The sequence below is a fragment of the Glycine max genome, chromosome 9 (assembly GCF_000004515.6).
Source record: "Glycine max cultivar Williams 82 chromosome 9, Glycine_max_v4.0, whole genome shotgun sequence".
Taxonomy (NCBI): domain Eukaryota; kingdom Viridiplantae; phylum Streptophyta; class Magnoliopsida; order Fabales; family Fabaceae; genus Glycine; species Glycine max.
Window position 1 is genome coordinate 2,713,626 of NC_038245.2, and position 12,346 is coordinate 2,725,971.

A 12,346-nucleotide genomic window follows, 5' to 3' on the forward strand; every position below is an offset into this window, starting at 1 on the left:
AATGGTGTTTCTAGATCATTCTTGCAAAGTTAGCTAAGGTGATACAACTAAAGAACAATTAAAGAGGACACACATAATAAAAAAAGCATGACCAACACTGGTCACACAATGCAGAACTCACTAAATTCGTGAGTTCACACCAAACATTAGGAGTTTCCAAAGTGTATTATTCTCTAGATGAACAAAATATATGCAAAAACTGCAATGATTTAATTTAACCTGTTATTCTCAAATGGTGAAATTTCAGCAAACGAAGAATGATATTGAATGTATACCCAAAAAATATATATATTGAATGTACTTTTTGTCCTAAAGAAGGAAACCAAAATTTATATGAATAGGTACACGGAAAAATTATTCTTCTGGATTTGATTTCATGTTATGCCTAAAGACACCTCGGAAGAAATCATGGTCCAACAAGCAAGTGGAGGCTTTCTCCAACCCATTCCTGGCAGCTTCCATCTTCTCAATGATATTCTTGTAAATTCGTACCCATTTGTACACGGCTTGCTTCAATCGAACACTCTGGCCTCTACCAGACACAAACTTGATGCAGTCCTTAGCTAGCTTTAGAAGTTCTAAGCCATTGATGACAAAAATATACTGGAAAAGAAAAATGGGATGTTATTAAATGAGGCGTGGCACATGCATCCTATCAACCTTCTTAATAAAAAAAAAATTGTCCAAGGTAATCAACTATCATCAAAATTTTGCATATGAATATATCCAAACTCAACCACCTCATGCATTATAAGTACTTCAGAAAGTATTTCCTGGTACCAGTTGTTTATTCCAATGCAATTTATATTTACAGTCATCTTCCATTAAGTATATTAACTATCATTGTTAACTTAGTAACATCACTTCAAGCTTTTCCTCCATTTTTCACAGTCAATAAAGAAATCTCAAGACTAATAAGTGAATGAGGAAGGACTTGTGCATACACACAATTCATGTAACAAGAGAGAGAGAGAGAGAAAGAGAGAGTTTACCATTAATATAAAGCAAACTGATGCTAAAACAACTTGAAGAGTTTCATTTGACATCCCATCTGATCCACCAGAGCTGTTGTCGCTGCCACCACCACCACTACCTCGTCCTCCTGGAGGCTTTCCCCCACTTCCGCCCTTTTCTATTTGCTGTCGCAATATATCCTCTATCGAATATCCCTTCAATTGTCCCATAGCTTTCTGAAGAGATTTGCTCTGGAAATCCTAATTATGTTACTAATACTTAGTAACTGAAGAACAATTCAAATCCAAAATCCAAAACAAGAAAATATATATCAAGAGCATCCAAGCAACTCTAATTCCTCTACTCACATCCCTTAAACATGCCCAGCCAAGGTTCACAGTTGGAAAAAAACCCGAGAGTCATTTAAAGAAAAGGGTTTCAATGAAAAATTGGCCTCATAGAAATAAACTACCCCCCACTTCTCTACCTAATGGTCTCAATGCCTCTCAACATAACAGCAGTAGTGACACAATAACAATAAAAATATTCTCACATGAAGCAACACATACTTGATAGTTAATAACCTAAGTAAGGAAATATCAAAAAGGATTTAAGTGCTCATTTGATCCCTATAATCTACACAATCTTTACATATTTAGTCTCTACACCTAAAAATCGCTCATTTTAGTCTTTACACGTATGCTTTTCAATTTACAATCTTTACATTTCAGTCTTTACACCTAAAAATTAATCAATTTAATCTTCAGACGTATTCTTTTTAATTTGTTTTAGTCTCTGCCGTCCAAAATGACAACGATTAAAACCGATCAAAGAGTGTATATTTAGGGACTAAATCGAGTTATTTTCCAAGACGATGTATGATTACCCCGTTATTTTCCATCATTTCTTGTCCACCGGCGAAACAAACGTGCAGAGGTTGGCGAGATTTGAGGCCATGCAAGCAATGTAAGCGAGGCGAGGGTTCGGCTTTTAGGCTCAGGGAAGTGACAGAGATAGGGTCAAACGCCGTCGGCAATGAAGGTGGCGTTGAGTTAAAATCGCGGCGACGCAACTGAGACGACGTGATTGGGGGAGCATAAACCCCAGGAAGACATGGAGCAACTCGGATAACACTCATTTTCATCAAACGGAACACAGCACCTCAAAATTCACACATCAATCACATGCCTGCATTTCATACCAAAATAACCAATAATCAATAACCAAGAAAGCATGCGAGAAAGAAAGGAACGCGAAAACGATAGAGGAAAATCACTTACCGGACGCTGCAATCAAAGAGCAGAGACAAACGATGCTATATCTCCTTTTCAAAGTTGTGAGATTATTGTGCAATTTAGTTAGGGCAATTTAGAGGATCTTGATTTGATTTCGGGGAGCACAATAAAAGAGAGAGGGTTCTAGAGTTTTTTTGGTGATCTCTTTTTCTGATCAAACGCCAGACGTTGGATCAAATGGTTAGTGAGGGTGTCCGAGGAATTTGTGAAAACTTTAATGGGGGCACCTAAGCAATTAGTGAAGGGTATGCCAGAAATTACGAAGACTTCAAAAAATTTTAAAAAGAAAAAAAGAAACATGCAGTCCAATCCAAGAGAAGGAAAATTGAGAAGAAAACTAACGGGTGTTTGGTTTGGTTGTTTTCTGTTTTCATTTTCACTGAAAACAAAAAACGGTGATGAAAATGTGTTTGGTTTGATTTCTAAAAATATTTTCAGTGAAAATGAAAACAGAAAACAACTAGAAAATGAAAATAATAAATTTTCGTTTTCAGTATTTTGTTGAGAACAGAAGTCTCATTTTTGTTAAAATGAAACTGCGGTGAATGTAGTTTTAAGCAAATCTAAAAATACAAAAAGACAATAAGTCAATATATCATGAATTTTCAATATTTTTATTTCATGAAAACAGAAAACAAGAAATCAAACCAAACATGTTTTCAGAATTCAAATCTTTTGAAAATGAAAACAGTTTTCAGGAAATGAAAACAAAAAATGAAAATACAAACCAAACACACCCTAAAGTTTTGAATGAAAAAGGATTGATTTTATATTTCCACCAAGAGTGTGGAATCTTATGTTGATTTGGTTAATATTTACGATTTACGACTAAAATCCAGTTATGTTGGATGAAATTAATTAAAAAATTAGTTGAAAGTTAAAAAAGTTAACTCATTAAATGATAAGTATTTCATAAAATTAGTTATTGAAAAAACTTAAAATATAAAAATAATAAAATTATGATTTATTTAAAAAAGATAATAAAAAAATTTGATAAATATATTGAGGATAAAAAAATATAAAAAGTTAAAAACTTTTGAAATATATTACTTGAAATAATTTTCAAAAATACTACAAATTAATAAAAAAAATTATTTATCAAACTGTCAAACAAGATTTTCAATTAGTAAAAAATGCTAAAAACTAACTAAAATATCTAATTAAATTAAACATAGTCAAAATAAAATTTTCAATTAGATATTTTTAAATTATAGGCTGTAATTTTTATTCTCCTATTTTCTTACATTCATGATTTTAGTTTTTTTATTTTTTAATTGAGACATTTTATCATTCAATTTTAAAAAATTAAGATTTTAGTCTTTTATTTTTTAATTGAGATATTTCATATTTAGTAACTAACACGCATCTATTTGATATCCACGTTACAAATATTTTTTAAAATTATATAATTATTAACAAACTTAATTTATTAAAAAAATTACATAGTTAAGTCTGAAATTTAAAAAAAGAATAAAATCACAAATTTTTAAAAGTGAAAGATAAAATGTTTCAATTAAAAAATAGAAGAAGTAAAATCACAAATTTTAAAAAATAAAGAGATAAAAATTATATTTTAGCATAAATCATATTATAATATTTTTTTATCTAATTATAAACAATCATTTGACATAAAAATTAAATTAAATTGTAAAATTGTTTCGTCGAAATCGATATTAGTGGAAGTTACAGAATTAGTATTTATTGTTTCTCAATTCATAAAAATCGTATTAATAGAATCTTAAAAATTTATTAAACAATAATATTAAATAAAGTTGTATAATATATAGAGTAAAAAATATATTCCCCTCCCTTCGTAATGAGTATTATATTATAAATTATATTCTTCTCTTCTGAGAGCAAATTTGGTCATATGGGACCTTGAACTCGTCATCTTTTTCTAGGAAGTTGTTGGTGAAAATGAAATTGAACTCCATATTTTTTAGGAAAGTCTCAAGTAAAAAATGATGATTTAGAAGAGATATTTTATTAAATATGATTAGTTAATTTTTTTTGACAAAAACCAATAATTATCACAAAACTGGTGAATTTGACAATAATATCACGCTGACATAAATGTTTCAATATTAAAATAATTATTTTTACTTAAATTCTAGTTACAGAGATAATTATATTTAGGTAAAATTTGATTTTTATTATAAAACATTTTATTCACTCAGGTACAATCCGTTAGCATTATTGCAAGGTACAATATGTTTGGTGAAACTTTTTGTTGGTGAGAATTAAGTTTAAGGCCGCTCATGGTGGAAATTGAGCAGCAATAGCAGTAACGAAGATGAGATGTTAAAGCCTTAAAGGTGGGTAAATGTTTTTCCTTTTTTCTCATGGTTTTATCACATTTGGTTAAGATAAGATTAAGGTCCGTTTGTTCGAATTCTTTTAGAGGAAAAATGCTTTTTAAGTAATAAATACGTTCAAAGAAATATATTGGAAAAACTGCATAGTACTATAATAAGATGCATTTTTCTTTTGTACAGTTTGTCTGATCTATTACACTATTAATGTCCTTGATATAATAATAAACAAATAAAACCAGGCATTTTTTATATCTACTTTCCTTTTTTTTTTTCTAAGTGCACTTCTTTAGGAAAATACATTTTAAAATTGATGTTTAATTTTTTGTATCAAAAAATATTTTCTGAAATACAAAATTTTAAACGTCATTATGGAATATAGTTTCTGGAGCACATGATTATAAGTTCTGAAAAATATTTTTTGGAATATAATTTTAATTTTATATTCTAAAAAGTACTTTCGAGAAGAAGAAAAAATATCCAAAAAGTATTTTTTAGAATTTAATAAAAAAAACACGTTACATTTTTTTCAAAATTCAAAAAGATGATATTTTAATAAAATGTGAGACAAAAAATATTCAATCTAATAAATCTATACTCCATCACTTTCAACCTCTAACCTAATTACCCAATATGTGCAAACTATGTAAGCAACTAATGTCATTGCTCCTAAGTCACTAAGAAATTAAAAGAAGTCCCATTTATAAGATTACCAGAGTTTATTTTTTGCAAACCTTTTTTTCTAACCCCCTCCCCGCCATCATTTTCTTTTTTAAAATTTTATTTCCTTTTTACCGTTCACTCTACTTGTGTATATTGCATATTCACCCCTTAATCCCTTACTAGTGCATGTACCCAGCGATGCACAGAAAAATTTATGTGTGGGAGAAAAATATTTTTTATAATTAAAAAAACTTGAAAAGAATAACAAATTAAATATATTCCTATAAAAGTTCATATGATTTTACAACAAAAAATTATGGTTAAATAGCCTCTAATTATAAGTATACTTATTATCTAATTTTGTTTCCCCAAACCCCCCTCTTATAACCTGAGGGTGGGTATAAGGGCAGGAATTTACTTAGTGGAACCCAAATTTGATCACGCTTTTTTAAGTAAGGGAAAACTCAATCTTGACTCTAGGTTAAAGTGAAATTTTCCCATTAAAGTTGGAACAAGGTCGAATACTCATGAGTTTAGTTTTTATTGTTAGGCTTAGATAAACAATTTGTATATCTCTCTCCTCCTTCTAATAGGTTTACTTGATATGAGAGCGTCCCTTTCTTTCTTTTCATTTTTATTTTAAAAGCTTGATGCTTGATTCATAATGGTACGATCTTTGTGGTATTTGGAGTTAAAGGACTTAAGCAAGCAATTTTCTTGGAGGTGAGGGGATATGAAGGCATAATGAAATTATTTTGTTCAATTATAAAATATCTAAACGATGAAATAATATTTTTATTATATTTCAATTCGTTTTATTTTATTCTTTATCATCAATCCAAATACAACCTTAAAAATTTCTCTAACAAAAATAACATGAACACTGAGAATGATGTCATATGATGAGGTACATATATACAATCTCCCACAGTCTTGACATAATCCTAGACACTCTTAAGATCCTTTTTCAAACCTGATCAAACTTTAATCTTAAGAGTATAGACAATTATTGTGTTTAAAGAATTAACTTAAATTAAGACGAAGCTTTGATGTATATAATAAGGTCCCCATATTTTTTGAGAAAGGAAGGCTTTTTAGTGATATTTTGGGATCAGCTTTGATCACATAGTTTTTTGGAGTCTTAATCTTCTGTTATATATATGGTGCACCTTGTAGATAGACAGATGTAAAGCTTGATATTAATGAATAGTTGCAGTTGGCCTTTAAAAAAAAAGTCCCTATATGTTAAACACACGAATAAAAAAATCCCTTTACAATGTCATATAGTAATTATTTAGAAAAAAAAAAAGTAAAATTCTATGGCCTCCTTGCCGTGCTACAAATGTAATAATTAGTTTTGTAACCCTACTAACTGTACAACTAAGAATTCTTTATTTATGTTAAATTGGGTATACTCCCTCTGATGCCCTCTCACTAGCTTCCTGGAAAAGCAGCATTGAATTTATTTATTTATTTTTTTCCTGTTTTTCCATTAAGGCATTATTGAGATGTCATTCCCTTACTTTCCAAAGGTCTTGAATGGAATGATATTGATCAAAAAGTAAAACCTAATGAAGGAGCCATGTTCGCATGACCTAAAAGGTGGAAAAAGGCTTGACCAAGATGGGGCCAATGCTGGTAGTACCTAATACCAAATGACCTCAAAATAAATACGTGAATTTGTATATCGTGACTGTAACTTAATTCAAGCTCAGCCTTTATGTTGTCACACTCTCATTGCCACAAACTACAAACAGAGAAAAGAATAGGGGCCCCATAAGTGGGGTGGGGGTAAATAGTTAGTAACTCATACTATAGGGAAAGGCATTTAACTTTTCAATGTCCATTCATAGACATCATCATTTTGTGCAAGAAGTCACCTACCTTTGATCCCTTTTGGGCACATAAAAAATGCATACAAAGCTCTTTTTCTTATACCTTTAGTGGCTTGTTTACCTTCATCTTATAATTACCTTTGACAGTTCCATATAATCAGAGTCAAACTTTTCATTCATTAATCTGTGTGCTACATATTACCGATTGAATGAAGATTTTACATTCATTTTGCTGAATGTTGAGAAATATGTTTTAATTTTTATGCACGATGATTGTAAAGGTTTTCACATGGTTTGTAAAAAACCATCTCAGAATTTATGAAAACGAATAAATTTACCATAATATATAATTAAATGAGTATAAAAAATATTCAAAGTATCAATATATTCTAATTAAATTTGTAATCCTTATTGTTATTGGTGTAACTTTATATGAGAAGTGGCAATGTAAACGGTTTCTAAGTTAGAATAAATATTCAATTTCGTAAAGCATGTTTTGTCAAAATTAATAGTGGTACGTAGTTGACATATGTCTTCTATTATTGCATACTCTTTGTCCACTTTACTTCTAATTCTAAAACCTACAAGTATGTACTTAGAAAAATCCGAGTTATGCTAAACCAATCCAAATTGTAATTTGGTCAACTTAAATCTTAAAAGTATGTAATATGATTTTAAATTATGATTATATATTATATATTTAAGAAGATAAATTTATTTCATTTCTTTCAGAATGAGAGAATAGATACATGTTGGTATATGATAATAAAACATGGACACTAGCATAAGATTTATACGCTCTAGTCAAAGTGAAAGTGAGTTGATTCACTTGCATCCTCACGTGATAGCGATTATATTGTAACTAGTAAAATTGTATACGAATATTTTTTATAAATGTAGTTGTGATACAATTGTAAGTAGTAACAACCTTCAAAAGTAAAAACCGCAATATATTACGATCGAGTGTGTGAAGTGCAATTTAAAGTCAAGGTACGCAATTTAATTAATAAAATTGTATCCAAAAGCTATCCGTAGTTGATGTGTGACAATTTCTCTTTCTTTCCCCAGACTTGCATAAGCATAACCACCACACAATGCGTGTCCATACACTAAATTTTATGCATCTATTTTGGAATATACTCCATACAGTATGTATACAGAGAGAAGAAAAAAATATTTTTCTACGCTAGTCATTTTAATAGGTTGGGCTACCACGTGCTGATGATTGATGGAAACAATATGTTAGGCAGCTGAATTGATATATGGTTAAAAAGTAAAAACACATGAGTTCCACCCCCACCCCTTATTTTATTTTTCTTTTAAAAAACTTTGATGCCGACATATTTGATATTTTCCTATGTAGAAAATGAATTGAAGGAGAAGTTAGTAATTTCCAACCTATCTATTCTTCACTATTTGAGGCTGGTAGGTGTCTGTGGCAGCCCCATAGAAAAACAGTGGGGGTGTAATATTCCTTATGGGCTCAGGTTGTATTCTATCCCAAATTGCTTGTCCTTGCCCTGCTATGTGAAAGGAATGGCTGAAGCACCCTTCCAAATAAAGAGAGGGATAGGGAAAATAGTGTTTTGAACATCAAAATTGCAGCCACCTCACTTGCTTGGAAAGTTATCATATCACACATTCACACTTTGTTATGTGCAGTAGATAAATTGAACACCCCCGGTGTTTGTAATTCAACTTATGGTCAGAGATATAAGGTGAGTTGATTGAGTAGTTTGATGATTAAAAGATGTTCGACTGATTTTGTTGATAAAATTAACATTCTAATATTGATATTTGTAGATAAAAGAAAAAGATTACAAGTAAAAAATTAAAATAAAAAAGCAAGAAAGAAAGGATCTGTACTAATTAATGAGCAAGAGAATGGTGATTCTAATTAGTAATATTGTTGAATTGGATGTAGTGAGTGACTTTAATGCCTTTGAGTCCGATGCATTGGATGGAGAGATGGGGCTCTAGCAGCCTAGGACACATGTAGTGCCAAATTGAGATTGCTCATGACATTTTATCTTACTTGTCTTGCATAAAAGAAGAAAACAAATCAACAAGATAGGGAAAGATCAGGGAATTATCTCTCTCTTTCTCTCTCTACTTTCATTCTGGATTTTTGTTTGCTTCTTTGAGCATTTACTAATTCAATTCTCCTTTTGGGGTGAAGCTCTATGATTATGTTGGGGGAGGTAAAAAAAACTATAAACAGCAACCAGCTTTTATTGTTTGTTTAATACTATATGATATGATGAGGCTGGCTAAGCTTGGATATAGGGATTGTTTGGATACAAGGGTATATAAAGTTTTTTCATCAGAGAAGCTGTCAAAAATACTTTAGTCTTGTATCCAAACAAATTTACTATTTTCAGCTTTTTTATTTTAAATAAGCAAAAGAAATGAAATGAAATGGGCACAAATTAAGCTTCTGAATTTTCTCAGAGAGAGAGAGAAAGAGATAACTCCAATAATACAGTGGATATTTGTACATTGGAGCAGTCACGAGGGAGACTCTTGCTTAGATCTAAAAGAATAATATGGTATGCAGTTGTTGCACACTTTCTCAGCCAAACAACATATAAAACAACGAAACAGATGTCTGCAACACAGCATAAATATTCTGCACACAATGATACAAGCGAAATTGATTGCCATAACAGAAATATATATGATACAGATTTGGCTTTTGAATTTCCTCTGAATACTAGCAGCATTGATTTATTATTAACTATGGCCACTCTTTACAACTTACCACAGATACCTTAAGGACCACGACCAACCATGATGCTGCACGAACTACATTAATTTCTCACCAAGATAAAAAAAAAATATCAAATAAAATAAAAATAATATACCCCAATTGTTGTACTCTCTTGGAAGCCATGGTCTCCAAATAGCTAACAACACATTTGGCAGAGGTTGTAACTTCTAAGGTTAAGGTAAGGTCCTTAATTAATTTCTATGAAGCTATACCATACCATATGATACCATGGTATGGCATAATATTACATTAAATTGTTGCATCATATATGGTAGGCCAAATTAATTAAATTGGAACAGCTCAGGAGGGATAGACAAGGAAGGAAAGTATGAGTTGGGTGGTAACGGGGAAAGAAGGAGATCAAACTCTATATCAGTGGATAGTGATACAGGGTCTTCCACAAAAGCAAAAACAAAGAGAAGAGATAGGGTGTGAGGTCTTACAAGGTCAAGAAAAGGTCTTACAAGGTCAAGAAGAAGACTCCAAGGGAAAAACAAAGAGAAAAGTGTGGTAGAAATTAGATGAAGAAAGAAAGGGTAGTAGTAGTAGTAAAAAGCTCAGATAGGATAGCACCAGATTAGAATGAAGAAGCTGCTCCTGCTGCAGGAGAATTGTCAGCTCCAATTTCAGAGCCACTAATGGCTTCTTTTTTTTGGTCACACCTCCCAATTCTCCTCAAAGGGTCGTTGACCATGGTCATGCTCATGGCCACCTTGCACTTGCTGCTGCTGCTAGCCACATGCATGAGAAAAAACCCTCCCTTATAGGGACCTGTATCATGTATCATGCTCTTAAAATTAGTGCAGAGAATAATGAAGAAGAATGGCAGAAGCAGAAGCAGGAGAGCCAGCTTTAGATTAGATGAAAAAGTAAGGGGAGGATAGAAAAAAGTGAACATAAAAACAATTAAAAGAATACAAGAGAATATCTTAGTTACCATAAAGTAAATAGTTCAGTCAGTCACAGAATAATTATCTTATGGCATAAGCTAGTACAAACATATATGAATTACACATATTAAAAAGGTTCTAAATAACTGTGCAGTGCAAGCTATGATTCTATATGATGCAAATTTTATTTTACAAGCTCAACACACACACTTGTACACTAGTATTAGTATAGTACCTTTGATGAAAAACCCGTCTTTTGGTCTCATCTTTGAGACCCTTTTTTTTCTCCCTACTCTATTATTCCAAGAGGGTGAAAGGAGAGAGAAGAGAAGCACAGAAAAAGTGAGAGTGTGAAAGAGAGAGAGAGAGAGAGGACTTTTTGTTATGGTAAGATAGGAGGGAATGGAAGAAATGAAGAGGTGTTTATATTGACGAAAAAAGGAAACATGAGTGTGTATGAGGCGGCCAGTGGGCTTTCCCAATGGACCTGATTGCGACAGGTCCAAGGCCCAGAAAAATCTAAATGGACCTGATGACGTCAGCAGGGCCCGGATGAGAGAAAAGCATAAAGGAAAAAAATGTTAAATGTTGGAAACGTAGTTTTCTATGACCGACCTAGGAAAGGAAAAAGATGAAATAATTTTGTTGCGTTTTGCAATTTTTTCTTTGCCTTTCAACAATTTTTGTTTCTATTTTTGGTTAAATTTTATTTATTTTTTAATCCAACTTCAAATTAATTAGGTTTAATTTGTTTTAATGAACCAGATGATTAAGAAGAAGAAAAATTTCTCTCTTCAACGTTATTAAGCAATTATGATACTTTTATTAAACATTGCTAAAGTATTAAAAGTGGAGAACATTGAGCCGGTGAATCAGAGCATTATTACTGTAATAATATAAATATTAACCCGAAAAGTTTTGCTCATAATTAATAATATTAAGAATTATTTAATTCGGTGCAGTGCTACAGATGATGTCCGTACTCATGGAGGAAAGAAGGGTCTTCAGCCTTTGTGTACGCCATGTGGCTGGCTGTTGTGTCCCAGTGTTGCTCGTGTGCTTTCCCAAAACTCACATTTTTCTGAGTGCAAGTTGAAACTCACCATAGCAGATTACTACTTCTATAACTTTTGAAGCATTTGCAATTCGCTTAAATCACAATTCTCAATGTATCTTTGGGCTACTATGGTTTAAACGAATTTTAAAGTTGAAACACTGGGACACCTTTCTTATTTGTAGTGTTTTTGTATCAGAAATGTTTCTGATACTTATTTGACACTTGTTTTATATTTTTTATTGGGTGTTTAATTTAAAAATTATTTTTATTATTTTCAACATTTAAGTTATCATTTTTAACTGAGTTATACATTTAAAAATATAGAAAGTTTAAAAAGATAAATATACTATCAATTTAGATATTTTATTATGTTACTTATTGATGAGTATGTGATGTATTAGTGTTGTAGATTTTAGACATTAATTGTTTTGAGGTGTATGTTGGTTATTCATGTTAAAGTCTTTGCTTCATGGCTCATCATAATATTATTACTTCTAAAACTTTTGAAGCATTTGCAATTCTTTTAAATCACATTTTTATGACTGCAAGTTGAAAATTATCATAGTTTAC

The 12,346-nt window shown here is 31.2% G+C and overlaps 1 protein-coding gene and 1 long non-coding RNA gene across 3 annotated transcripts; both read right to left on the minus strand.

The window, feature by feature from the left end:
- Positions 1 to 272: 272 nt before the first annotated feature.
- Positions 273 to 2,419, minus strand: LOC100808532 (uncharacterized). 2 transcript variants are annotated; one of them, XM_003533079.4, is made up of 4 exons: positions 2,235 to 2,419; positions 1,841 to 2,142; positions 993 to 1,214; positions 273 to 603 (listed from the first exon to the last, which is right to left on the minus strand). In XM_003533079.4, the coding sequence occupies exons 2-4, from the start codon at positions 2,096 to 2,098 to the stop codon at positions 355 to 357; spliced, it is 729 nt and encodes a 242-aa protein (XP_003533127.1). In that variant the 5' UTR covers positions 2,099 to 2,142; positions 2,235 to 2,419; the 3' UTR covers positions 273 to 354. The 2 variants fall into 2 exon arrangements, with proteins under 2 accessions (XP_003533127.1, XP_006586877.1); XM_006586814.3 differs by having other exon boundaries at positions 993 to 1,205; positions 2,235 to 2,377.
- Positions 2,420 to 9,701: 7,282 nt separating this feature from the next.
- LOC100810152 (uncharacterized) lies at positions 9,702 to 11,124 on the minus strand. The gene is made up of 2 exons (XR_415837.4): positions 10,955 to 11,124; positions 9,702 to 10,600 (listed from the first exon to the last, which is right to left on the minus strand). It is a non-coding gene; the product is annotated as an uncharacterized lncRNA (long non-coding RNA).
- Positions 11,125 to 12,346: the final 1,222 nt, after the last annotated feature.

Coding starts and splice junctions, on each gene's coding strand:
- LOC100808532 (XM_003533079.4), bottom strand. CDS start 2,098: ATGAAAATGAGTGTTATCCGAGTTGCTCCATGTCTTCCTGGGGTTTAT. Junction 1,215..1,840: donor AAATGATGGAAAATAACGGG/GTAATCATACAT, acceptor TAACATAATTAG/GATTTCCAGAGCAAATCTCT. Junction 604..992: donor CAGTTTGCTTTATATTAATG/GTAAACTCTCTC, acceptor TTTCTTTTCCAG/TATATTTTTGTCATCAATGG.